At 45.3% G+C, this 27,198-nt stretch overlaps 3 protein-coding genes across 9 annotated transcripts in view; 2 read left to right on the top strand and 1 right to left on the bottom strand.

Annotated features, from left to right (window-relative positions):
- The window catches only part of MIA3 (MIA SH3 domain ER export factor 3), a 38,614-nt gene extending 32,404 nt beyond the window's left edge, over positions 1-6,210 (top strand). For 2 of the 6 annotated variants that reach the window (XM_036453635.2, XM_036453640.2), the window contains 10 exons: positions 87-147; positions 248-283; positions 360-427; positions 551-648; positions 1,381-1,515; positions 2,239-2,304; positions 2,665-2,741; positions 2,849-2,920; positions 4,372-4,507; positions 5,385-6,210. In XM_036453635.2, the coding sequence (XP_036309528.1) occupies positions 87-147; positions 248-283; positions 360-427; positions 551-648; positions 1,381-1,515; positions 2,239-2,304; positions 2,665-2,741; positions 2,849-2,920; positions 4,372-4,507; positions 5,385-5,668 (1,033 nt within the window). In that variant the 3' untranslated portion in view covers positions 5,669-6,210. The remainder of the gene's footprint in view (positions 1-86; positions 148-247; positions 284-359; positions 428-550; positions 649-1,380; positions 1,516-2,238; positions 2,305-2,664; positions 2,742-2,848; positions 2,921-4,371; positions 4,508-5,384) is intronic. The other 4 variants (XM_036453637.2, XM_036453641.2, XM_036453636.2 and 1 more) reach the window with 3 other exon arrangements.
- Positions 6,211-9,808: 3,598 nt separating this feature from the next.
- On the bottom strand, positions 9,809-27,007 carry AIDA (axin interactor, dorsalization associated). Of its 2 annotated transcripts, XM_036453653.2 has the most exons (10): positions 26,884-27,007; positions 22,353-22,422; positions 18,453-18,506; positions 17,966-18,020; positions 15,373-15,436; positions 15,107-15,213; positions 13,943-14,065; positions 11,840-11,962; positions 10,816-10,933; positions 9,809-10,690 (listed from the first exon to the last, which is right to left on the bottom strand). In XM_036453653.2, exons 1-10 carry the CDS (start codon positions 26,991-26,993, stop codon positions 10,588-10,590), a joined length of 927 nt encoding a protein of 308 aa, XP_036309546.1. In that variant the 5' UTR covers positions 26,994-27,007; the 3' UTR covers positions 9,809-10,587. The 2 variants fall into 2 exon arrangements, with proteins under 2 accessions (XP_036309546.1, XP_036309547.1); XM_036453654.2 differs by lacking the exon at positions 10,816-10,933.
- The window catches only part of BROX (BRO1 domain and CAAX motif containing), a 28,097-nt gene continuing 16,667 nt past the window's right edge, over positions 15,769-27,198 (top strand). Inside the window, exon 1 of the mRNA XM_036453647.2 lies at positions 15,769-15,773. The gene's annotated coding sequence lies outside the window, so the exon portion shown is untranslated. The remainder of the gene's footprint in view (positions 15,774-27,198) is intronic.

The raw sequence follows: 27,198 nt of genomic DNA, 5'->3' as shown, positions 1-27,198 counted from the left end.
TGCAGACACAGTAAAGGGAATGTGGTAGGATCATGTAACACCTAATTCAGTTGTGCTGGACGGATAAAAGCACGTGTAACTCTCAGGTGGAGAATCGAAGAGCTGGAGGACGAACTGCAGAAAACAGAGCGCTCCTTTAAAGACCAGGTGGGTACGCCGCCCGGCGGCTGCAGGATTCTGTGGGGTCTCTGGCGGGCTGGTGTCATGAACCCACAAACATATCTTTCCGGTGTGTTATCTTCTTCAGATTTCTGCTAATGAGAAGAAGGCACACGAGAACTGGGTAAGACATCTCTCCCTTCCCTTCATCTGGCGCAGAGATGGCCGCAGCTGAACTTGGCTGTGTTTTCCTCCCATAGCTCAAAGCTCGAGCGGCAGAACGAGCTATGGCTGAAGAGAAGAGGGAAGCAGCCAACTTGAGACACAAGTACGTGGCTTCGACCCCTGTTCTGTCAGCACACGTGGAGGTTTTCAGGGCCGAGCTGTGCGGTATTTGATAAGAACGGGTTTCCGATTGCATGTTTACGTCCATTCTCGCTCCAAATTCAAGGTTGGTAGAGCTGACCCAGAAGATGGCGATGCTGCAGGAACCTGTGATTGTGAAACCCATGCCCGGGAGGCCCAGCGCACAGAACCCTCCGCGGAGAGGTGGGCGGCGGTCTGTGTTTTGGTGCAAACTGAATATAGGTTACTCTTTACTTCCGTGTGTAATGTAACGATGCCCTAGAGACAATCCTAAGCCCTGGCCGGTGTGGCTCAGTGGATAGAGCGTCAGCCTGAGGACTAAAGGGTCCCAGGTTCGATTCTGGCCAAGGGCACAGGCCTGGGTGGTGGGCTTCATCCCCAATGGGGGGCGTGCAGGAGGCAGCCGATTAATGATTCTGTCTCATCATTGATGTTTCCATCTCTCCCTGTCCCTTCCTCTCTGAAATCAAGAAAGAAATATATATATATGTATGTATGTATATATATATGTATGTATGTGTGTGTGTGTGTGTGTGTATGTATATATATATATATATATATATATATATATATATATATATATATATATATATATATTTTTTTTTTAGAAAAGAAAGAATCCTAAGAACTTAACACATAGCGGCCCAGCCGTTCTATTGCTAGCTTTACCCGGTGGCCAGATAACAAAAAAACATCTTACATAAAAAGTTAAAGGCACGCTTTACAATTTAAACACACGTTGCATTTTGAAGTTACTTACGACACGTTCTTACACGCTAGTATCTTTTCAAAGAATTCCTGTGATTGGCCACAAGCCGTAGAACAGAAAGCACGCGAATTCTCGTGATCCGCCCGCAGTGTGTGAAAAGCAGAGGGAGGTGGCCCGAAGCGGTAACGGTGGACTGTCCCCCGCAGGCCCCCTGAGCCAGAACGGCTCCTTCGGCCCCTCGCCCGTGAGTGGCGGGGAGGTGTCCCCGCCCCCGAGGGACCCGCCCACGAGGCCTCTCTCCGCCACGCTCAGCCGAAGAGATGTGCCCAGATGTGAATTCGGTGAGTGTCCCCGTTGCCTGTAAACTGTTCCGAGAGCACTTTCCCCTCTTATTTGAGAATTCTAATGCAGACTTTTTAGAATTTGTGCCTAACGTGGAGAATGTCTTCATTTTTCTTATTATTTCAAATGGTCTACTGCAAGATCCGCCTTGGCACAGAAACCATCCATTTATTATCGCTAATATCATTTATTTTACATATAAATAAATACGTAAAGTATATTTATACCTAGGTAAAAGCATAAATAATAAGCATTGGTTTTGCTTCTATTTTTATGTTTTACTGTGAGGTGTAAGCCTTTACCTGTAAACTAAATTTCTATGGCGTTCCCTTCTGAAATATTATAAAAATATCAATATAATTTCCTCTGCAGCCACTTCTCACTGTAGTATGAAATGCTAGGTCTGGTTCTTTCATAAATATGTCCACGAGACTCGGTAAGATCTGGAAGGCGTTGCATGCAAACGGGAACAGTGACCTGTACCCCTGACCAGCCTGCAGCATGCGGTCCTAACCAGTTTGGTCCCCGCAGGTTTTGTGGCCATTTTTCCTAAGGCAGCTCTCACTTTAATTCTCTGAGTCTGGGCAGAGATGGTGGTTCCCCCCTGAAGGTATGGGGGCTCCTGTTTTTAATGTTCCTTTCCAGGCAGCGTTGAGCCCCGCCCACCACCGGTGTATTCCTTCCGAAAATCCACGCCAGGGCTCTGTTCTTTCTTCCTCAAGGTTCAGAGGATGGGCCTCCACCTCCCCTCCAGTGCTCTGAGGCACCTGGGAGCCCCTCCGCCTCTGGTAGGGACCTGGTGTGTTCAAAGTCTCAAATCACAGAGGCAGCCGGCCGGTGTGGCTCAGTGGTCGGGCCTCAGCCTATGAACCAGGAGGTCCCAGTTCGATTCCTGGGCTGGGCACGTGCTCGATCTCCAACAGGGGGTGTGCAGGAGGCAGCCGGTCAAATGATTCTCTCCCATCATTGATGTTTCTCTCTCTCTCCCCCCCCCCCCCCCCCCCCCCGCTCCCTCTGCGAAATCAATCAAAATGGATTACGAAAACAACAACACAATCACCGAGGCAGTGGGTAGAGGGGTTCCTATTCTTCCTCAGAGAGCACGTAGCTCGGTGGGCCTAACTCATCTCCTCCTCTGGCTCCCACAGACCCCGGGTCCGCCGCGGCTCCCGTGATGAACAGCAGCCCAAGGAGCGCTTCCCCGCCCAAGGCGGGGGAGGGCAAGGTACGTGCCCAGGCCGCGCGGCGCCGTGTCTGCGGCCCTCTCCGTGCCGTCCGCCCCTCTCTGTGTGCACGGCCCTCTCCGTACCGTCTCGTTTATCTTTTAAAAAGCACACGGTCCCCCAGGACTTCGAAGGCCCCGCAGCCCCCAGCGCCGCGCCTGTGGCCGAGCATCCAGGAGCAGTGAGTACCCGGAGGCCTAGCACCGCCCTGGCCAGCACGCCCGGTGCCTAACCTGCCTGCGTGCGGGCACTTGCACGGCCGTGCGCGCTTCCTCCGGCCTTGGACTTGCCAGTGTCTCTCGGTTGCTGGGATCTGACTGGCCGACGGGTTTCTGTTCTGGTTCGGTGGCTAACCCGTGTGGAGTGCCGTAATCGACTAAAACATTTACGTCGTGTGCTTCCGTGCTGAGCGATCTCGGGCAAAGGAGACCTACTGTGTGGCGCATAGCTCATCATTACTGCATACACGGGAAGGTCTACAGTCTAAGACCACCTCCAGCTGCATAGGAGGCAAACCCTGCTCTGCATAGCCCTGAAGCCACAGCTTGGTGGATGTGAGACACTGACCGGCGAAAACCTGTCCCTATCGCCATGCCAGTTCCGGCAAAAGCCTAAATGAGGTCCCCACGAGAGCATCCTCTTGTCAGTCGGGCAGCGGCTCTAGCTGGGAGTCCCCCGGCCACACCTCACAGGGGCTTCTCAAGGTTGAAATAGAAAAACAGGCGATTTAATTCTTTAGGATTTTCAGCCCAGTTTCCCGTGAGGAAGGATCGGTCCTTACCTCACAGCACACGGTGTCACTGGTGAACGAAGGCGAGGGTTAGCGCCATGCCTGCCTACCTTATCCACGGAACATGGCTTCTCTGGAAAACGCTGGCCTCCTGGGACACACCGCTCCGCACAGGCCTTTTCCCCAGGGGCAGCCTGAGTGAGACCCAAGGCCCCTCTGAAGGGGAAGGCTTCAGGGAGAAAGGGCTGTTTTGCTAGAGGGCGGCAGAGGTGGGAAGAGCAGCCCTGATCCCGGCCCCTGCCGTAGCCTTGTGTGCTGGGTGGCCTCCAGCACAGTGTCTGCGCCTCTCTGCGTCTTGGATATTTAAAGCCAGAGGGTCGTACGGAGAGACTTAGAGATCTGAGAGTGAGATGAGAGGCAATGGAAGGTGCTCTGAACGGTAGCTAAGATGACGCGTGTAGAGAGTGGGTTTTTGTTCCCTTCCTTCTCTCCATTCTCAGTATGGAAGTGTGAGCGGATGTGGTGGGGGAGGGAGGGAGGGAGGGATGTGGGGAGAGGGGGTGCCCTGGAAATAGACCACCGTGTGCAGCATGGTGTGACTTCCCCCCTTCCACCTGCACATACCGGTCGTAGCATGATCACAGCCAAGCTCTGTGCTGCTGTGTGTCCTGCCTGCCCACACCACCAGCAGGGACCAGTGGGGACCAGCAGGGACCAGCAGGGACCAGCGGGGACCAGCGGGGACCAGCAGGGACCAGTGGGAGGAGGGTGGTCTTCGGCGCTGGTTCTGCCCATTGGCAGGTGCCTGACGGCCGCTTCCTCGGGGCCCGGCTTGTGTTGGTGTTGGTGCTTCTGCCTGGCATTCCCAGGTGTTTCAGACTTGCCCCGTTTCTGCTCCGCAGGTGAACATGGCTGCAGAAGGGCCCCCCTTCCCAGGCGGGCCCCCCATGGGCGGCCCTCTGCCTCCGCCCATCCGATATGGACCACCTCCTCAACTCTGCAGGCCTTTCGGGCCTCGGCCGTTTCCCCCGCCGTTCGGTATGATTATTGACTTTGCCAGTCACCTTTCTGTGAGCTCCTTGCTAAGATGCTAACAGTTGCTATCGGAGGAGGCTCTGCGAAGTCCCTTTGAACTTGTGCTAAAGTTTCTTAGGACACATGGGGGCGGGGGGGGGGGCGGGGAGGCTGCATGATTTCCCTCCGCTGGGGTGGGCAGCACGGGACCTCTGTAGACAGCAGGAAGGGGCTGCTGACAGAAAGCCAGAAATGTTACTGCTGCAGATGCTCAGTGAACATCTGGGGCTGCGTGCCAGACTCTGTGATGGATAGAACCTCCTCTCCGGACCCCGAGAGCTCCGAGTGTCCTACAGGACCCAGCTGCATAGGCTCTGTGTGTGAAAGGGTCGGAGCATAAACGGGCAGGAAGTTTTAAAGAGAAGGTGGAGTGGAATAGCTACCTACTGGTGTTGCTGGAGCTGGAAGGCCTTCCCAGAGGGGCCAGCACCTTGATTTTGATGGCTAGTTAGGTCCGTGCTGAGCCCCCAGGACTTTTTAATTGATACAGTAGTAGGCAGGACTTCCTTTATCAAAATTTCGACGTCTCGTGAAGCCCTATTTTTTTTTTTTTCATGATCTGTCAAATACACGCCAAGCTCTTGTAAGACAAAGATGGCAGACGGGTGACGCAGAAAAAGCACCAGCGAGGCAGAGCTGTGCTGAAACCCTGCCTGTGCTGCCTCCCGGCCGGCCGGCCCGAGGCCCGTCACTCAGAGCCGCCGAGCCTCAGGGTGATGATGTGGAAAGCGGGGCTCCACCCCCCCCCCCCCGACTTCCAGGGTTGGGAGACATGAAAGATCCACATTCCCGGAATCGTCTACATGTATGTTCATACGTGACGCCGTTTGTATCTCTCCAGGGCCCGGCTTCCGGCCGCCTCTAGGCTTCAGGGAGTACCCACCGGGCGTCCCGCCGGGAAAACGGGATGTGCCTTTCGACCCTCGAGGATTTGTCCCGGGACACCCTCCCTTCCGGCCCGGCGGCTCTCCTGGCCCCCGACTCCCGCCCCCGGGCCACGGCCCCCCGGGGTACCCTCCCCCTCCTGCCAGAGACTCACTGCCTCCGGGGCCCCGGGAGGAGCCCCCTCCCGCCCCTCCGAGCGGCAGCCAGGGCTCCTCCCCGGCCTTGAAACAGAGCCCGTAACCCCGACCGACCGACCGACCGACCGACCGACCCGCCGCCCCGACAGGAAGTGGACTGTGCCCTCTCCGTGACAGTCTTAAACCCAGAAGTTGGAATAAAGTTAGTTTTTAGACCCGAGCTGCCCCCGGCAGTGTGCATTTTTGAGCCAAACAATGAAAAATACACCATTTCTCCCCTTCCATTAAGAATCACCTCGTTAAGCTACAGCCTCCTCCCAACCTTGAAATGTGCAATAAAGAATACCTGTGTTTTAGTTCACGTAGCCTATGTAACTGTTCAATGATTCAGAACGTCGTGAAAACTATGAACATTTCCTGTGGAAATGCTATAAGATCACGTGTTTCCATCTATTCTCCTGTTTTATAGTGGACACCGGTTGTACGCGGAGCAACGGTGTTTATAAGCTTGAATTTTTAAAGTATCTGGTCGCAAGGACTGTTACGCTCAAAATGTTTACTAAGAAATCACTGAACTGTATCTCCCCTCTTGCTGAAGATATTTCTTTGTAGTGGAAGTTCATTAAAATTTGGTTATTAATGTTTCCCAAGAGTCTGTGGATTCATTGGACTGTTTTCTCGCGAGACTTGCGCCACTTGGGGAAGATGGAAGCTCGGCGCCCTGTGGTTGAGCATTGACCTGTGACCCAGGAAGTCAAAGTGTAATTCCTGGGCAGGGCACATGCCCACTTTGAAGGCTCGATCTCCAGGGGGGGTTGGAGGGGGTGGGGGAGGCAGCTGATCGGTGATTCTCTCATCATTGATGTTTCTATCTCTCTCTCCCTTCTTCTCTGAAATGGTTATTTTTTAAAAGGGTGCACAATAGAAAAAAGAAAGCAATGTCTTATGACCATAAAAGGAAATGTCCTTTGTTTAAAAAAAATTAAAGTTTATTATTTCTCCCATACCTTGCCTATGGTTTTCAATGACTATACAAAAACCATCAGAAGAGTAGAATACCATGAGAAAGAATGACTTAAGATTTAAGGCTTGTAACATGCCCGAGGTCAGCAACCATGGGCTGACCTCAGTTCTTTTTGTTGACTGATTCTATCTACTTCACAGTTAATATTTGAATGTTGGCATTTGTATTTAAAAATCAGTATATCTGTAAGAATTTGGGATTACACCATACTCAAAAAGAACTCTTACAATACTTTTTATTTTAAATTTTAATTTTTTATTGGAATTTTAGAGAAAGGGAGAAGAGGAAAGAGAGAGAAAGAGTGAGAAAGAAAGAGAGAGAGAAACATTGATGTGAGAAACAGATCGGTTACCTCTCATTCATAACCCGACCAGGAATCGAACCTGCCACTTTTCAGTGATGCTCCAACCAACAGAGCTACACCAGCCAGGGCTACCCCATGGTTTTAAAACAATGTTTCTTAAGAACTAACTCTTTAAAACCATTCAATTATAGTAACTTAATAGTATGTTTTAATAAGTAAATTTAGATTCAATCAAAATGGTAACAAGCTGATATCCCAGTTAACTTTTTGACTATACTCTCCCATTCTCGGAAGGTCTATGATAGAATATTACCTGCACCAGGGCCTGTCATTGTTATGGCATTTACTCCACTGAGCACACCCTATGACAGAAGCAAAAGCCTCTGAAACCAAAGCTTCCTTTATATGAAACCACTAACACATCTACCACTCAAGAAAGATAAGGACCTTTGAAAGAAGGCAACCCTTTCAAGATTCATAAGTAACATGACTTCAGCAAAAGAATTCCATCAATAGGTCCTCCCATTTAATATCAAGAGTAGAACAAATTTGCCGGGACCGGTTTGGCTCAGTGGATAGAGCGTTGGCCTGTGGACTGAAAGGTCCCGGGTTCGATTCCGGGCAAGGGCATGTACCTTGGTGGCGGGCACATCTCCAGTTGGGGGTGTGTGCAAGAGGCAGCTGATCGATGATTCTCTCATCGATGTTTCTAACTCTCTATCCCTCTTTCTTCCTCTCTGTGAAAAATCAATAAAATATATTTTTTTTTAAAAAAGAGAAGAACAAATTTGATAAGAACTCCATAGTCAAGAGCAAAAATTATTTTTTTAACCATTGTAAAATAAGAGCAAATCACAAATATAACTTTTGAATATTTCAATCTCTTTTAGGACATAAAATAATGGTGAAATTAATATAATTTCTATTTTTAAATAGCATTTAAGTGTAGATTATTCCAACTAGGAAGATAATCAAGTAAGGAAGGTAAATTAAACCTATTCTTTAAAATTGATTTCAGAGAGGAAAGGAGAGAGAGAAATATCAATGATGAGAATCACCGATCAGCTGCCTTCTGTACGCCCCCTATTGTGGATCAAGCCCACAACCTGGGCATGTGCCCTTGACTGGAATCGAACCCGGGATCCTTCAGTCTGCAGGCGGACGCTCTATCCACTGAGCCAAACCGGCCAGGGCAATTAAACCTATTTTTAAATCAATCAGAGCTGGAGTCCTTTTGTGCCCCTAAAGCTGTAGAGCACATGTGTCAAACACAAGGCCCGCGGGCCAAATCCGTCCCGCCAGGCCTTGCAATGTGGCCCGCACCGCGCTGTCATCACTGCACTCCGCTGCATTTCCATCACAATGACAGTTTATGACTGTTCAGTAAACCATTCGGCCCGCGATTTAGGCTGGATTTTAGATTTTGGCCCCTTCTCTGATTGAGTTCGACACCCCTACTAGAGAATTCCCGACCTGAGCACCTTTGCCCCTACAGGATGCTGCCTCTCAGCCCTCTGGTGGCATCGCTGTGGCAGTGGAGCCAGGCAGCTGCCAATATCCAGAAGGCAGGGGACCACCCCTCAGGGTGTCACACTGGCCATCTCCAGTTGTCCTGTTTCCGGGCGTGGTTTTTGAAATCCTCTCCTTTATGTAGCCACATAACATTTCTACAGTTGTGGTTACTCTTCAATGGCTGATTTTTTTTTTTTCTCATTTGAAAGTAAATTTAATTAATTTACTGTGGGATGTGGAGTATTCTGTGTCTACTGCTTCAAGACAATCACGTGCTTTGTAATTTCATTCCTTTCTGAATGAAAGCTAAGCTACTCACACAGTGTTCAATGAAGCTTCTTTAATACTGTTGAAAGGCATGGTGGAGTTCATATAAAACACACTTAGTGAACAGTAGCAGATGCGTCATATAAATTACCACTTTGCTATACATGTCTTACGGTCTATGAGAAAAGAGAAAGAACAATATGTCAGTTTTGCTACATTTTAATAGTAGGTGTTTTGAGGGAGGATTTTTTTATGTCTTGTTAAGGTCCTGAGTCCCTCGGGGTACAGAGCCCTGCCCCCCTCAGTTCACATGACGCGGACAAAGTGTGGTTCTTGCCCCTGGAGGAGCTTACAGTCTGGGGGGGTGGGGGGGGGCTGACAACTCACAGTCTGAGAGCTGAGCGAACAACGAAGTTAGTTAAGGCAATTCCTCATCCCCTCCAGCAATTGTGGACGGAACCATTTTGAAACGAATGTGATCACAAGATGAGAGAGCGGACTGAATCCGGCTGAGAATTCTTTCAGGCTCCTAAGGTTTCTGACATCCATCTCAGTCAACGGAGCTGACCCAACGGACAACGGAAAGACTGGATCTCTTCAAATGCAAGGGACAACTTAACGGTGGTTACTTATTTTAAAAAGCAAACATACTGACCAGTATGACAGGTTATTACACTAGTTTAAAAACAGGCCCAGGACTGCACCCCGTCCCCTCTTGCCAGCACTGGTCATTGCAAGTAGTGCTATGTATGAAATATGTGGGCTCTGCATCTAACCCCCAGAAAGCCCACCCCGATTTAATGTTCTGTGCATCAAACAGGCGCCTCGTGTATACTATGAAAGTTTTATTTATGCCCCGTTAAATCAAAAATAATGTAAATAGTCAAATTATAACAAGCTCATGACCTGCATATTTCCATATGGATGAATGGTGATATATCTAAACAGGAAATAAATGGCAATCCTATCTACCTATGTAAAAAAAAAAAAAAAAAAAAAAAAAAATAGGTTATCTCCAAATTTCGCATACTCAATGCTATAAGAGGTATGCTGGTTTCCAGGTTTCACAATCAGTTGTCAGAAAAATAGCAGTCATTCCTGCAGTTATCTCCTTAGCATCTGACTCAAATTATTTGTAGATTACATGATCTAGAAGACATTATTAACCCATCTAAATATTGGCAATTATTCTGAGATGGTTCCGCGTTAACCCTAGAATCATGATCAGAGAGAAAAACAATGTGATATGGAAGAACAGCGAATCAACATGACAAAACATATGCTCACTTTCCGAAACACTCTTGTCATCGGGAGAAATCACAGCAACAACCTGGGAACGTTCCCGTAAGGATACTGATCCGGCCAAGGCACACTCCGAGCAGGAGAAGGATGAGATCAGGTGAGCTCAGGCCACCTCACGGAGCAGCCTAGTAGTTTCCTTCTTGGACAGACTACCTGGTCCAAACGCTCCAGAGCAGTTTCGTACGATCCTACCCACATCGGCCCAAAGTCTGACGTTCGTTCCAAACACCCAGAGAGCGTGGTGGAGCGGAAGGGACAGACGTGTAAACTCGAGTACATTCTTATTGCTGTAGTAAGTCTGAAGATGAGCACACCCTACCCACAACAGTGTTTTTCCAGGAAGCAGGGCAGTAGTGGTCGATTAGAAAAGAGGATATGAACTGCACAATCAATAGAAAAGTAAAAACAGGTTTCAAAACCTACAATAAGCCTGTATCCAAAAGAGTCTTACATGTCAGTGATGTGCTAGACGTGGGTTCTGTGCTACAGCTTTGCAGCGGGCTCCCTCTGGCCCACGGGCCCGGCGCGGCCTGCCTGCTGGCCTCCTGAAGGGAGAGATTCTACAGAGCTGGTAGTGAGTGGCACAATTCACAGAAGGTCCAGGGTATTCGTGTCAGGGTCGCTCCTTGTGCAAAGTTTGATGTAGATGGAGATAAAGTGGTTTCTTGGTCAATAATTGCAATTTCTTTCTTTTAAAATCAGTGGGTTTCTTGTATCTGTAACCACAACAGAAAAGCCACTGTTTAACATACTTTGATAATCCATCTATTCCAAGGTCACATACTAAGAAGAAATAGTAGCCACCGTTCCGTCATACTAACTCCATACGCGCATCACTTACAGTTCTATTACAATGGGCCCGGGTTTAATCTCATCCATCTCCATGAAAGCGAAACACTTGGTGCTGGTAAACCTTTTCTTAGGCTTGTAGTGTTTGAATTCAAAGAAGATAGCTGCACCTACGGATGGAAAAAAGCATTAGCCATGGGCGGGCAGCACCATTCTCGTCAATGCATTTCCTTTGATTACCAGGAGCATATGAACAAGAATATAAACAACTGGCATAATTTTATAGGGTAACCTCTGTTACATGGTCTGATGGTATGCCTGTGGCTGTCACTCCAAACTCTAGCAAAACTTCTGAGCCAGACTGAAGGAGGAACGCCCCGGGAAATGAGAATAGGCCAGGAAGATGAGCTGACATGCTTGTTAGCGTGAAGTACAGCATATTTGTTAGTTTTTAAAAAAATATATATTTTATTGATTTTCCACAGAGAGGAAGGTAGAGGGATAGAGAGCTAGAAACATCGATGAGAGAGAAACATATAATAGATCAGCTGCCTCCTGCACACCCCCTACTGGGAATGTGCCCACAACCAAGGCACATGCCCTTGACCGGAATCGAACCTGGGACTCTTTAGTCCGCAGACCCGACGCTCTATCCACTGAGCCAAACCGGTTTTGGCATGTAACTTCACCTTTTTAATAATTTGCTTTTGTCTTTTCCCATCCTCCTGCCAACTAACGCAAACGATAGTCTTGTCTGCCCAATAAATTCCGCTGGAAAAGAATGTTTCTTTCAGCGACCAGAGACTTAATCTTCAGGAGCCCTGCTTCCACAGCTCTTCGGTGAGAAAGCTTTCATTCTATTTGTTGTTAAAGATGAGATTTTATTATGGAAGACTGCTTTGTTATATGTTATTTATTATGCAACTAGAGAACACCGTTCCCGATTCCCACATTTAAATATAAACGAGTATTTCATTCAATTCCAGAAACACTACGTGACATTCCCTTTTTCCAACGCTGCTACATCCACCAGGCCCGCTGACATGACCACGATGAGAACTCTGATGATTACACACCTTTGGTTAATTTTTCAACGTGCTTCTGGAGCTCAATGTCCACGTTAAAGTGAACGTACGTATCTTCTTTCCGTGAAGCCACAGGGGTATCTTGCACAGGAGTTAAATCTATGCCGTTCAGATCTGGAAAGGAAGAGTTTCTGCTCAGCGGCCTTCAAATGCACAGAGGAGCCCCGGCGTTATGTTTCCTAGAGCAGACTCCCAATTAGCGGAGCTCCCAGATGGTGTGGGCGGCCACCAGAGGAAGACCTGTGATGTCCAGAGGTATGTGGAGGGAGCTGGGGGGGAGTGGGAGAGGGAGGGAAGGGAACCTCAGGGACCAGCAGAGAAAGCCTTGCCATATGACTGGCTATCTAAGGATCCTATAGTTCAGAGGTGATCCTATAGGTCAGAGGTGGAGAGAGCATCGTGTCTTCCCCCGGGGAACAAGCCATCATATTCCTGAGTGCAATAAAACTTTGCGATGTGAATAACACCCCTACTTCCCACCCGGATCAAGTGCATGGGCCGGGAAGGCCTGTGAACTGACCACCATCAGAATCCCCGTTACATTCAAGTGGGTGGACCAATCGGACATGGAACCTGCCAATGAAACCTCTGCATACGTGAATGCTTTTGCATGCATGTGACCTACATTCTGGTCCCCTTTGCTTGTAACATAACCTGATTTACAACAGCCAGATGGTGCACTGTGTATGGAGTATGGTTTTCATTTCCTGGAGCCGAGAATCTTCCAGTTTAATCAAATGCAACGGGGACTCACTTAATGACTCCTCGGTGTTCTACTCCACAGGCCCATCTTAGGGGACTAAAAACGATTTAGCACATTTAATTATCTCAGTTCCCAAAGATATGTACACAAAAACATATTTCAGTCCAGCGTGTATGCAAAGGAAACGTAATACCTATCACGTTATCATGACATTGTGTGTTTCACAGTGTATTTTCCCAAATGAGACATGCAGCTCTGCTGAGGACTTATAAAACAAGGTCGGGTACAAATGCTTTCCAGTCGACCATGAACTTGGTAACTGCACATCAGGAGATAAAGTAGCACAGCACTAGTGCTGTGGATCGTGGTTTCTGCATGTTAGAATTTTCCGTGGTGGCCAAATTCCTTTTTCTTTTATTTGGTACTAATGAACCCACATGGGTCTGAATTTATTCCTGTCATTGGGGAGAGTTCCATTTCTTTTCAGTCCATATCTGTTTCATTGATTTGCCTCAAACTGCAGATGAACTGTGGATTGGATGAACTGTGTTGTCATTTTTGAATAATAGTATAACTTCCTTCTCAATCACTCAATAATTATTTTTAAGAGGCCACTGGGTGCTTTACAGTCAAGTTCTGTATAAACGCTTGGTGATGCAACAAAAGAACTCAACTGCTGTAGCTTCCCTCTGAAACCAAAGACAGAAAAAACTGTTTTCAAGGAATCAATCATCGGATAGTACACACACACACAAAAAAAAATTCTAAGACTAACCATGTTTAATAACCTTGGTAACATAGATCAGGACAAGAAACACACCACTTTTTAGCGTCCCACAGGACTGAGTTCTGGGTGTGGATGTTTACGGATATGTCCTATTTCCCTTCTCCACGGATGATTCATCGACGCCCTCACTCTCGCCCACCTGGGCCCGGCTCTCCCTGTAAAGGCTCCCCTGGACAGGAAGGAGAGGGCCTCAAGGAGGCCCGAGGGGACAGGAGAGCTCGGCTGTGCAAAGGGGACCACACACTCAAGGGAGGTGGGGACATTTTTTAAACCTTTTTCCTGAAAGATGTCTTTGCTGTGAAGACAGCATATGTCTAGGCAGCACCCTTGATGGAATTTGAAGAATAAAAGATATAAGAAAAAATAAATAAAACTGAAAGACAAACATGAGTGTAAGTTATAATAGGAAAATGCTTTTAGTAAATCTCTCAGAAATGTGCAGAGAAGGAATGATGCCCTCTTCTCAGGGATCTCGCCTCCCTGTAGAATGAATGAAAAATGAGCTGTCACAGACACGAGAGTCCCCCCGCCCCCATTTATCCCAATGAGAAAGACCATTTTATAAAACTGGCCAGAATGAAAGCATGCAGACACAGTTATTTACCCTTCACACTGACTGTGATATAGGGATCAATGCACTGGCCGGCATCTTTCAGCCCGATCTTCTCAATCCTGATCGTTAGTAACGTCATTCCTGGTTCTGACGGCAACCTTGGTAATAAAGTACCTGGTAACAGAGAGACGGTAATAAAAACGAGCTGCACTGGAAATGTCAGAGTAAATATTTTACGTTATTTGCTTTCTACCCACGCCCCCACCTCCGGATTCAGGTTTAATAACCACAATGTAATTAATTAAACAAGCACATGACAGTGCACAGGAGAGTTAACAGAGCAGGACCGAGACAGTCACTCTGGGAAAGGCCTGCTTGCAAGGTCAGCCATGGGCATGTGTCTGTGAACTTGGACTTGGTTCCCAAGTCCCCTGATAAGAACAGCCACTGTCCTCAGCCGTCTGGGCAAACAATGCGGTCTCTGCTGAGTACTTGCTTTCCTCTAGGCCCATGGTCAGCAAACTGCGGCTCGAGAGCCACATGCGGCTCTTTGGCCCCTTGAGTATGGCTCTTCCACAAAATACCACGGCCTGGGCGAGTCTATGATGAAGAAGTGGCGTTAGAAGAAGTTGAAGTTTAAAAACTGTGGCTCTCCAAAGAAATGTCAATCGTTGTGCTGTTGATATTTGGCTCTGTGGACTCATGAGTTTGCCGACCACTGGGCTAGGAGAAGGGATTTCGGCTAGTGCCCGGCAGAGGGTGGCTATAGGACTGGCCCCCATATCAGCTCGGGCACTGAGTCCCCACTGTGCTTCCCGACAGAAGCCATCTCCGTGTGCTGCTCCCATTCATCGCTGGGGAATTAATTACGTGACTCTATAGGGGGGACTCCCGGAAGCTCGCCCATCTTTTCCCTTTGCTGGTTCTGTTCTTGTATTTTTCTCTCTGCCGTACATTATAGCTGTGAGTACAACTATATGCTCAGTCCTCCTAGCGAATTACCAAGCTGGAGGGCAGTCTTGGGAGCCCCGACACAGTAAGGTACTTTGAGACCACACTTCTAAAATAGCTACTGCCAATAACTTGGCCATCAATGTTTGCTTCAGACTGACACGGGCTCTGGAGATGTCTTACTCCCACTGGCGAGGACAAAGTCAGTTCCACACACCCTGACCTGGCATTATGTCATGACTATTTGATAACAAAGACACCCACCGGGAACTCTAGCAGGTAAGGAATCAGGAGACCCCGCTCCAGCACCGCCCTCCTCTTCATCTTCTTCAAATTCCAGATTCTCCTCTTCACCGGGTGCTAAAATTCTTCTACATGCAAAAGGGCAGACATACAATGAGCTCCAAAACCACATATTCCAGGGAAGCCTGCCAGCTGCTCACTTCCCAGGTAAGATGCTGATATGAACGATGTTGACAAAAAAACAGTTGTAAAATAAGAAAACAAATATCGGTGGGTATTTACTCTACCTTAAAGGGACAGGCTGGACGTCAAATGGGAACTCTTTATTATAGGTAAGAATATTCTTTAGGACTAGAATAAAAAGAGAAAGGAACATAAATTCTTCTACGAATCAAATTTAAAATTTTGCCACAAATGACTGTTTTTAATCAATTTTCTCTGCATAGTAAACATTTTTGAAGATTGCCCATCTTATCATGTATTTGTCCATGGACTTACAGCTCTTAGCAAATGGAAATATCCGTAGAATGCTTCAGCCACTGATAATTTCAAAGTTCTGTCAGCTCTCTAAGGAAGAGGATGAGTTCCAGAGCCTCAAAGCCCTCATGGAAAACAAATCCCCAAATAGTTCTATGTATAAATTCCCAGGTGAGACATGGGAACAGACAAGCAATGCCTCCTTCCTGGAGTACGACATTTAAAGACTGACATCAGAGGTGCATGAACATATCTTATTCTATGTCCTGATTAGATTTCCCTTCAACTACATAAAACTGGTAAAATTTGGTAAATCCAGTTATAATTTTCATATATAAAGTTTACTGTATACACACACGTTTTATACACATACATATAAACATTATCACTTATGATAAAGGTTATTATATACATACATACATATACATAACATACATGCACACAAACATAAAGAAAGACTTATCCTCATGGGAAGTTTGAAACCACACCCTATGGCACCACCTCCTGGACTATGGCTGTGCTCCATGACTGTTCTGGCATGGAAACTTACAGAGCGGAGGTCTACTCTTCTGCCTATGTTAGAGAGGTGCTATAAGTATGTGCTTCATGTCTAGCCTTATGGGTCTCCAGTCATTACCTGCAGTTATACGAAAGTGAAGTAATGGCATTAACTGAGAAATCAAAAAAGTTCCCAGGATTTTACATTCATCCTATTCAGCCTAACTTTGGAGTCCTGCAGCTTAACGCTAAAATAGGTATGGTGTGCTGTCATCTCAAAGGAGGAAATCCAGTGCGGACTGCAATTATATGACTTCCACAGGAGTGAGATGTGTTTACCGGACTTCTTAGAGCACCCCTACTCAGTCCTTCAGTGAGAGAGAAATCTGAGACTGTGTCTAGATTCTCATTCATTCTTATTCTTTCTTTCCCTCCAGCTCTTACCCTTATCCTTCCTCTCACTTTCTTCTCAACAAATGTGCCCTGAATGTCCAGAATGTCCCAGAATGTTCGAGATACTGCAGTGATCAAGACAGAGGGTTCTTGCTCTCACATACGGGTCTTAGGCCACAGGGAGGACAAGCAGACAATAGGTGAGCCAACAAGTTAACGAGTTAATGTAAGATTGTGCTTAGCGTGAGACAGGCCACAAACAGGAAGACGGTAAGAGTGGAGGAGGGGAAGGTGGACGAGGTAGGCCTTTCACAACTAACTTGTTAGAAGTGTGAGCTGTGACCTGGAATGAGAAGAACCGTCTCTAAGCACAAGGGACAATGGCTTTCCAAGTATAATATTAGAGAACGGGCGAGACAACAACAAAGGCTCTGAGGCAGGAACGAGTCGGACTTGTTCAAGGAATAGAACGGACTGTACAGCTGAGTTGGACAAGCAAAGGGGAAGTGGCAGAGATTTGAAATGTGATATGTTGATATTACTAAGGATTAACGTAAGAAAATTAAATGACTAGTGCTTTCAAGATCTTAGTTTTAGTATATTTCAGACAAGATTATCAAGAGATTTAAAAACCTTGAAGAAAAAAATACGTTAACAAAATAAAGCAGCCAAGTCCACGTATTGAAAGGTACAGTCGTTCATTAATTTTCCTTTTCTTAGTCTTAGAAGAGTCAGAGGCTAGGTTGACTAATCACTAACTTAAAACAGATCAAATACCAACTTGTAGAAAATGATTCTGATACAGTAATTAACTCACAAGTGCCTAGCTTTAATCAAATCAAAATGACAGAGCATATCCTGCTAAGATACAATATGCACGCTGATGCACCTTCGGAGGCAAGAGCAAAGTAAAGTCATCTCAAAAGCTAGTAAGTACCAAGGAGGGAGAAGTCCATATGAAAAGAACTATATAAATTAAAAATATAAGACAATGAATCCCAATAATGCTACCTTTCCTTTCCACTCCTACCCCTAATCTTAAAAAAATAAAAACAAACAAAAACACGAGCAGTAGAAGATGAAAGCAGATTTTAGTCCAATCTTCTAATATGTGTGTCAATAACCTCTCAGGAGCTTGAGCTGGAGAACTATGAGATGTAGGACTGATACTGGTACAGGTATAATATAGAGCGCAGGGGAGGAAACATATGCTTTGGGGCGACTTAGAACTCTGGTCAATGGCAAGTTCTGGAACAGCGTGGTGAAGGCTTGGTAAGGGTGGGTGCAGGTGGAGGGGATCAACGGGGGGAAAAACCTAGAATCAAATTTTTCATATTCTAAATGAAGGTAAACCAAATAAAAGTTATTATAAATACTATAGGAAGTATGAAAGCGTAAAAATATCACACAGGACAAAATAGTAACAGAAATAAATCAAATAAGCATCTATGCCTAATCATCTTAATATATCTAATGAATAATTTTTGAAAGAAGTATCACTGAAAAACTTACTTGGTTCTAGCTTCTTCAGATCCTCCAGTTTAAATTCTTCTTGGGACTGTGTGGACTGAATTCAAAATATGCATATTACATCTTTTCAATATAAAGATTTCAGTCTTTTAAGTGGCAAGAACTAAATAGTCCAAAAGTAGCCAAAATAAATGAATCTATTTCTGACTTTCAAAGTAGAAAAATGACAAGTCTGAAGAGGATTTTTGTTTGTTGTTGTATTTTGGAAACATTTAGACTAATAATAACAGGAAAAAAATTAAAGTTATATCTTTTATTTCTAGTTTATAAAAAATGAATATAAATATTTTCATATGAGCTTAACTCAGGAATTATTATTGCTATAAAACCCTCCTGAGACAATACTGCTCTTAGCAGGCATGCCTAATGTTTCATTAGAATAGTTCATAATAATTTCTTTTCCTTAATTTTGCAGACCTAATGGTTGGTGGTTTCCTTATATCAGAAAGAGGGACAAAACCCTATTTACCTGTAAAGCTGCGCTTCGTAATTCCAAGCATGTTGCAATTTTGCCTATGGTTTTCTGCAGGAAAAAGAAAAAGCTGTAAATACCAAAAATTGTAACTATTAACCAGTAGTTGTCAAAATCACCAGTTGATTTTTATTGATAAAGGATGTGCCAGTATAATTTCTAAAAATAACCCTAACCCTAACCCTATAATTCTATCAGTTAGAGACAGTCATTTTATAGATGTGAAAATTAAACAGAGGTTAAGTTTCCCTGGATATAAAATTTTTTCTATACAAAATATTAAAAAGCAATATTTATTTTAATACCATTTGGCCATACTTTTTGTTCTTTCAAAAATGTTCTTTTAACAAGGATTTTGTCTGTATTAATGTGAGATATATCAATGAGCAAGTCTTTAAAGATATTACTTAACTCCTTTTCCTTCTTTACTTTAAAATCCACTTGATTTGGTACTTTTAACTTTTAAAGTAAAATGCAGTTTAACAACTATGAGTCCACTAATAACCTATTTTAAAATAAACATTCTTCAAATTAAGCAGAAGCAACAGCTTTTGGCCGGAATCTACTGAACTATGGCAAAATACCAATAAGCATTATTCACAACTATTTTAAGGGACCACACCCAACATCAGTATTAAAAGAGGAGTGAAACTATCATTTTCAGATGTAACAATGACTTTTAAAACATGCAGGATTTATTGGTGTCAAAATCCAGTGCTTGCTACTGTAATTGTTTCACCTTTCCAAGAAACAAATGGACACAAAAATGACTGAGAAGCCCAGACATTTGTGCCAGAGTAAGTACTGACTATTAACTAATGTGCATTGAGGGAAAGTGAAGTCTAAATTTAGAAAGATTTAAATTATCAGCACTTCATTCAAATTCATTGCTCATATCTGATATGATATGCAATGGTAAATGTTCTCATTTTCAGAATATTGGCTATTTTAGTTTATTGTTGCTAAGGAATTGGCAACTCCAAAAAGAGCAGTTTTAAAGAAAAAGGCGGAATCCAAATTAGACACTTAACGAGCTACATTAATTTTGCTAAGATGTATTCAACTTAAATAGGTTTTAAAAATACACGTAATTGAAGTAGTAGTACAGTCTCAATCCAGATTTAATTTTTTAGACTTAAACAGCTAGTCATCTACTCTCTAGCCGGGGGGGAGGCTGGGAAGGGAGGAAGCGAAGGGGAAGCAGTAGAAAGAAGATGCCTAGAAAATATAATACAAGCATTGGAGCTTGAAGTCTCATTACCACCAAATCTGACTCAAAACAAAAAGAGACTTTCTAAGCATCATGAGACATGATGTTCTATTCTGCCCAGGAACTTTCATGAGAAAATCTACTGCACCAAAGCAGGGAACTTAATGGGATGGAAGCTTCTGGCAGCTATTCTTTGGCTACTAAACCCAGTTGTTATTATGACAAAACTATTGGGAATAGAAAGCCAAGTCAACGAATCATGAGGGAGGATCAAATAAGAATCCCAAAATTTCTTCCTTTCCACCGGAAGTCTTTGTGGATATTATGATTAGAAAATCCCCAGGAATATTTTATCACCAAATAGTCAAGTTTTGAGGGATCAGCAGATCTGTTTTAGAGTCCTTTAGACTTAAAATAAATATTGTGGAGATGTATATAAGTTATGCTTTCAAAAATTAGGCTTTCTTTTACCGTAAAATAAATATCAATAACCTACAATTAATAATAAAGCATTTATTCATCAAATAATTTTGAAAGCTTACTGTGAGCTAGAAAGCAAAAGGCTTTGAATGTGCACCAAAAGGTTGTCAGTTCAATTCCCGGTCAGGGCACATGCCTGGGTTTTGGGCTTGATCCACAGTAGGGAGTGCGTAGGAGACAGGAGACTGGTGTTTTGCTCTCACATCAATGTTCCTCTCTCTCCCCCTCTCCCTTTCTCTCTCTCTCAAAATCAATTTTAAAAAATGAAAAATAAAATATGGCGGTCATTTAATTCTCAATACTGTGAAACCCGCTGATCACTTCCTAATCAATTCCTAGATAGTTTTCACAAATGCTATAGAGGTGATAAAGCATATAGTTCCTTTCTTTAAGCAAACCAATCATTTCTTTTATGGTAATTATTTTCCAAGGCTCAAGTCCTAAATGTTCTATATCTATTGTGGGTATCAATAATTATTGAGAAAAAGAGAACAGTACACTTTTAAATTGTAGCAATGTTTTTTTTCTTTTTCAACACACAAAAAAGTACATTAGATAATGTAGATCTTAAATATTTAAAAAATGCAAATGCACTATCTTGTGTAAGAAATATGGCTAATCAAAATCTTTAGGGGTTTCTTTCCTTTCCAAACTCCTATAAATAACACTTAAATGAATACAAAGCCTAAGGACCAAAATAAATTTGTTTCAGCTTCCTTAAAATGTCTACAAAAAAAAAAAAAAAAAAAAAAAAATCACTCCCACCCCCACTCTTTGCACAAAAAAAGAACTCGAGCAAATTAAGTCACCATAGTTTTCACAATGTGTTTTCTTAAGAGAAGAAGGAAAAACTGACACAAGTCTTTTTAAAAAAATATATTTTATTGATTTTTTTACAGAGAGGAAGAGAGAGGGTTAGAGAGTTAGAAACATCGATGAGAGAGAATCATCGATCAGCTGCCTCTTGCACACCCCCTACTGGGGATGTGCCCGCAACCAAGGCACATGCCCTTGACCGGAATGGAACCCGGGACCTTTCGGTCCGCAGGCTGACGCTCTATCCATTGAGCCACGCCGGTTTTGGCACAAGTCCTTTTCTTTATCTACGAGATTAAAATCTGATTTTACGTTAGATGCTATGAGCCAGGAAAAAATGGGAATTGTTTCTTCCCACTTCATCTCACTCTTCAAAGTAAAGCTTCTTAAAGCATCCTATTTTTCGTCATCTCTACAAGGAATTAAAATTTTAATGGCATATTAAAATTTTAATTCAAGGAGCCGAGACCGGTTTGGCTCAGTGGATAGAGCGTCGGTTTGGGGACTGAAGGGTCCCGGGTTCAATTCCGGTCAAGGGCATGTACTTTGGTTGGGGGCACATCCCCAGTAGGGGGTGTGCAGGAGGCAGCTGATTGATGACTCTCTCTCATCGATGTTTCTAACTCTCTATCTCTCTCCCTTGCTCTCTGTACAAAACCAATAAAATATATTAAATAAATAAATAAAATAAAATAAAATTTTAATTCAAGGAGAAAGAGCACTGTTGAAACATTTTGCAATCTTACGCATTTATTTTGAGACAGAATCTTATGCCAAACTATTGAACTAACTTTTTTCAGTGGTGACTTTTTTTGGGGGTGTCTGTTTTGTTCTGAAAGGAGGTAGAGAAGTTAAGAAAGTTCAGAGTTGCCGAAACCGGTTTGGCTCAGTGGATAGAGCGTCGGCCTATGGACTGAAAGGACCCAGGTTCGATTCCGGTCAAAGGCATGTACCTTGGTTGCGGGCACATTCCCAGTAGGGGGTGTGCAAGAGGCAGCTGATCGATGATTCTCTCTCATCGATGTTTCTAACTCTCTATCCCTCTCTCTTCCTCTCTGTAAAAAAATCAATAAAATATATTAAAAAAAAAAAGTTCAGAGTTAAAAATAAGATATGATTACTCATAATCAAACTCCAATTTATGGACTTCCCTCCCAACCAACGTGTGGATGATCTCCACTAAAGATAAACAAATCCTAAATGGCTAAGAAATTCATGAAGTAAGAAATTCACTGAACGGCAAATCACGTGGTACCTCTATGTGATCACATGTTCAGCAAAGCATAATCATTGTCATTTTTTGAATACCAGTTTAGTTTTTACTTAATGGAATCAAATGAGGAACCCTGTTCATTTGGAATTTGACATATCTGGCCATTATTCTCTGATACCTTTTGTTCTTCTGTAAATTCAGAATTATTGTGTTGAGCTTGGGCCTCTTTTTGTAGATGTCTTGCTAATCTGTAAGAAGAAAAACATATATTCTGTAGAACTGAAGGAAAGTTTCTCAAATGCAATAACGTGAAGCAACTTCAATCTTTTATTTTTGAAAATATTTATTTATTTATTCATTTTTCGAGAGAAAGAGGAAGGGTAGGGGAGAAAGAGAAACATTTATGTTAGAGTGAAACATCGATTGGCTACGTCCTACATGCCCCCTACTTGGGCTCGAGCCTACAATAGGGGCATGTGCCCTAACTAGGAATCGAACCAGCAACCCTTTGGTGCATGGGATGCTGCCCAACCAATGAAGCCATACTGGCCAGGGCACAATTTTAATATTTTAATAACCAGACAGTGAAGTACAATAATACTATGTTCTGGTTTCAAAGTATAAACCTACATTATCTTTATCATAATCATAACTCTTTCTACAATCACAATGAAAATAAGATAAAATTTTCAGAGCATTTCACTGGGACAAATTTGAGCCTTAGACAGTAAAAAAGACTTAGAACTGGGAAGGACCTCGAGTGGCATCTAATCCAACTTTCTTAAGCACGCGTACATTTCTAATGGAACAAGCCAATAAGCAGTTGTCCAGATGTTGCTGAAAACTTCCGGTGAGCACCAATAACAGTACCACCAGAGACACCTCATCAGTCTATTGTTCATTTGCTGGTAAGATTAGTCCATCTTACAGCTGTGCCAAAGTGGCAATACCCAACCAAATTTTACCTTTGAAAACATTTTTCATAAAAAATAAAGAAAACTCCACCAATCTGCCATGAAAATAATTATCTGCCCACTTATCATCAAAATTACAAATAGCATGCTGAAACTGGTTTGGCTCAGTAATAGAGCATCGGCCTGCAGATTGAAGGGTCCCAGGTTTGATTCCAGTCAAGGGCATGTACCTTGGTTGCGGGCACATCCCCAGTAGGGGGTGTGCAGGAGGCAGTTGATCGATGATTCTCTCTCATCGATGTTTCTCTCTACCCCTCCCCCTTCCTCTCTGTAAAAAAATCAATAAAATATATTTTTAAAAAAATTTTTTGAAGTTAAGCAGAGTTACCATATAACCCAGCAATTTCAAAATCCTGCCGTGTTTCCCCGAAAATAAGACATCCTCCGAAAATAAGACCTAGCGCACGGAAAGATAAGACATCCCCTGAAAATAAGACCTAGCGCAACTTTGGGAGAAAAAATTAAGACACTGTCTTATTTTCGGGGAAAACAGGGTAGGTATATTCCCAAAGAAACTGGAAACATATACTCACACAAAAACACCTGTACACGAATGCTTACACCATCAGCATTATGCATAACAGCCCCAAAGTGGAAATACCCCAAATGTCCACCCACTGATGAACGGGGTAGACAAAAAGGAGTGTATCCATTCAATGGAATATTATTTGGCATAAAGAAGAATGAAGTAGTGATACATGCCACAACATGGATGAACCTCAAAAACATTATGCCTGACTGGCTTATGTCACTTAGCATGATGCTCTCCAGATCCCTCCATGCTCTCTCAGAGGCTAAGAGGGCCTTCTTTTTTTTCTGCTGCCTAGTGTTCATGGGGGGACCTTGTCCCACGCTTTTTTATCCACTCATCTACTGATGGGCACTTGGGCTGTTTCCAGATCTTAGCTATCGATATTATAAATTGCACTGCTTTGAACATTTCGACCTCATTTTATACATAGCCTCATTTTTATACAGCTACAAAAGTTAAGCCAATCGTTAGGCTGGCAGTTTTTAAAATCTGAGAGCCGCTCTGAAGGACGAAGTTAAAAAGTTAGGGTGGCCCTAACCGCTGTGGCTCAGTGGATAGAGTGTCTCGGTCTGAGGACTGAAGGGTCCGAAGTTCAAGGCATGTACCCTGGTTGCGGGCACATCCCCAATAGGGGGCTTGCAGGAGGCAGCTGATTGATGTTTCTAACTCTCTATCCCTCTCCCTTCCTCTCTGTAAAAAAAAAAAAATTAATAAAAAATATTGAAAAATAAAATAAAAAGTTAGTGTGGAAGTCCAGTAGCAGATTTGTATGTGCCTATTGCTCAGTGCTAGCAAACAGCTTGCATACTCTGCTTTCCTCTGTAATTTCCATTGGGCATGGTACTGTCCACTCCCGTTGTGAGGTCTGCTGCTCACTGCCAACAGCTGCAAAGTCCCGCCACTTCCCAGTGAGAGGCAGCTTTATACCTCTGGTCTGCAACTCTGGCCAACACACAGTGCACATGGGTGCGCACTGCCTAACTGGCGACATGTTCTTTGGTAATGAAGAAACTCTAATTTCCCAAATTACATACACGACACGTCTTAAATAAAGTATCTTAAATACTATGGGGCAGAGCAGACAGGATTGGGAATTTTTTTAAAAACCTCAGATTTCAGCAGTAATTTCGCTCTTTCTTTTTTAAAATATATTTTATTGATTTTTCACAGAGCAGAAGGGAGAGGGATAGAGAGTTAGGAACATCAATGAGAGAAAAGCATCCATCAGCTGCCTCCTGCACAACCCCCACTGGGGATGTGCCCACAACCAAGGTACATGCCCCTGACCGGAATTGAACCCGGGACCCTTCAGTCCCCAGACCAATGCTCTACCCAGTGAGCCAAACCAGCTAGGGCAGGGGTATAGTATTGAGACCCTAGGTAGTCTGCTTAACTCAAGCTTCTGTCTCTTCTTTTTGTAAAAGGAGAGTAATATGCTCACTGAGTAGCGGCAAGAGCAAGTGATTATCAAGTGCAAGTGCCAATCAGATGATCTGCTTGGCAAAAGGGCCCAGAGCTGGGTTGTTTTCTGAGCCTTTTGAGAAACTACAGGCGATTCAAAGTCAGTAAGACGGGGAAGGAGAACATCCACACATCCAACGGAATGGCCACAGCAAAACACAAATAACTACTGTAAATAGATCCTCCAGGCACCAATGGCATATTCTTCCCAGAAGACACTGAGGTGTGTGTGTGTGGGGGGGGGGGGGGGAAGAGGGGCAGAGAGATCTTACACACACATACACATGGTTTCATACTCCCTACAGCCTCAAACAATAACTTGCTTCAACCCAAGAAGTCATTCATGGCAACAGTTTGCAGTGGCATTTCAGCAGCCAGTTACTTCCAGGGGAAATGTGTAAGAATCTAAGCAAGGCGTTCTTTTTGTTTGTTTTGTGTGTTGTTGTTGTTGTTGTTTTTTTTAATTTATCTTATTGACTTTTTACAGAGATGAAGAGAGAGGGATAGAGTTAGAAACATCGACGAGAGAGAATTATCCGTCAGCCGCCTCCAGCACACACCCCCACTGGGGATGTGCCAGCAACCAAGGTACATACATGCCCTTGACTGGAATCAAACCTGGGACCCTTCAGTTCACAGGCTGACGCTCTATCTACTGAGCCAAACCCGTTTCAGCTAAGCAAGGTTTCAATAATAATAATAACACCTTGCCTGTAATAATAATAATAACAATAATAACAACTCTTACTTTTTCTGGGGGGAGGGGGGAAACTAGAAGGGGAAAAGAAATGGGACTTGGGGGCTGGGGCTGATCAGAGCCCGGTACACATACACACACACACACACACACACACACACGCACACACACATGCACACGCACCCAGCGGCCATACGTTATACACAGGAAGGGGAGGAGGGGCCCGGGAGGGAGCGGCGGCGGCGGCTCCCGTGCGCGGGTCCGTGAATTCCCAGTTTTGCTCGCTCTTCTGTTCACATCCTGCGCGGGGACTCCACCCAAAGCAGCCGAGCGAGGGTGGGTGGGTGGGACCCACACTGCCGCTGAGCAAATAACAGCCCCAGAAACCGAAACGGAACCGAGGCGACCTGGGAAAACAGCGCTCTGCACAGAAGGATGGGTGGAGAAGGGGGGCCCTTGTCTGGGATCGTGGGGCACCTCTGGCCTCGCTGCTTTCCGGGAGTACACCCCCCCATCCTCCCCATCACCCCCAGCTCGTCCCCTCCAGTCCTACACATGGGGGTGGCGGGTGGGGGGAGGATGGCACCCTGCACACACAGCCACTCGTGCCTGGAACATGGGCGGAGAGCACCCAAGTTTTCCCCTACCCGCCACCCCCCACCCCAGAGAAACTGAGGGGCGGCAACCTGCAAGGGGCGGGGGGAGGAGGAGTAAAGGAAGCTGCAAGCGGGGGACCCGTGAGACTGGGGGGGGAAGGAACTAAGGAGGCAGCCCGATGGGGGCCGGCGCCCCGGGGGACCAGGGCCACCTGTTGAATGGGGACCGGCCCGGCGGAGGCGGAGGGACCAGGGCGAGGAGGCCCCCAGAGAGCCCGCGGGTCGTGGGGTGTCCAGGGCAAAGCGGCCCGGGGGTCCGGGCGATGCGATCCGGCCCCGGTGCCCGCGGGGGGCCCCACCCAGAGGAGCCTCGGCCGCGGAGACGGGGATGGGAGAGACCGACGGGAACGGGGAGATCGGGGGTCCCCCAAGTCTTCATTAAGACTCACATCTGATACTCGTCGATCGCCTCCACCAGCTGGCCCCAGGAGTCGAAGTCGGCGCCCCTCCTGAAGCTGGCGCCCCAGCGCTGCAGCAGAGTGCGGGTCCCCTCCGACATGGCCGGTGCCCCGCCCGGACGCCCCCTCCCGCCCCTGCCCCTGCCCCTGCCCCGGCCGGCGAGCCAGGGGTCTCAGGGCGCCATCCTCCCCGGGCCGGGCCCCGACATTAACAGGGCCGGGAGGAACCGCTCCGGCCGCCGCCGCCGCCCGCCGAGGAGCCGCCCAAGCCCATTTGCCGCCACAGCCAAACTTGGCGGCTCCGCG

Source organism: Pipistrellus kuhlii, unplaced genomic scaffold (genome assembly GCF_014108245.1).
Source record: "Pipistrellus kuhlii isolate mPipKuh1 unplaced genomic scaffold, mPipKuh1.p scaffold_m20_p_25, whole genome shotgun sequence".
Lineage (NCBI taxonomy): Eukaryota > Metazoa > Chordata > Mammalia > Chiroptera > Vespertilionidae > Pipistrellus > Pipistrellus kuhlii.
This window is presented reverse-complemented; position numbering and strand designations above follow the sequence as displayed.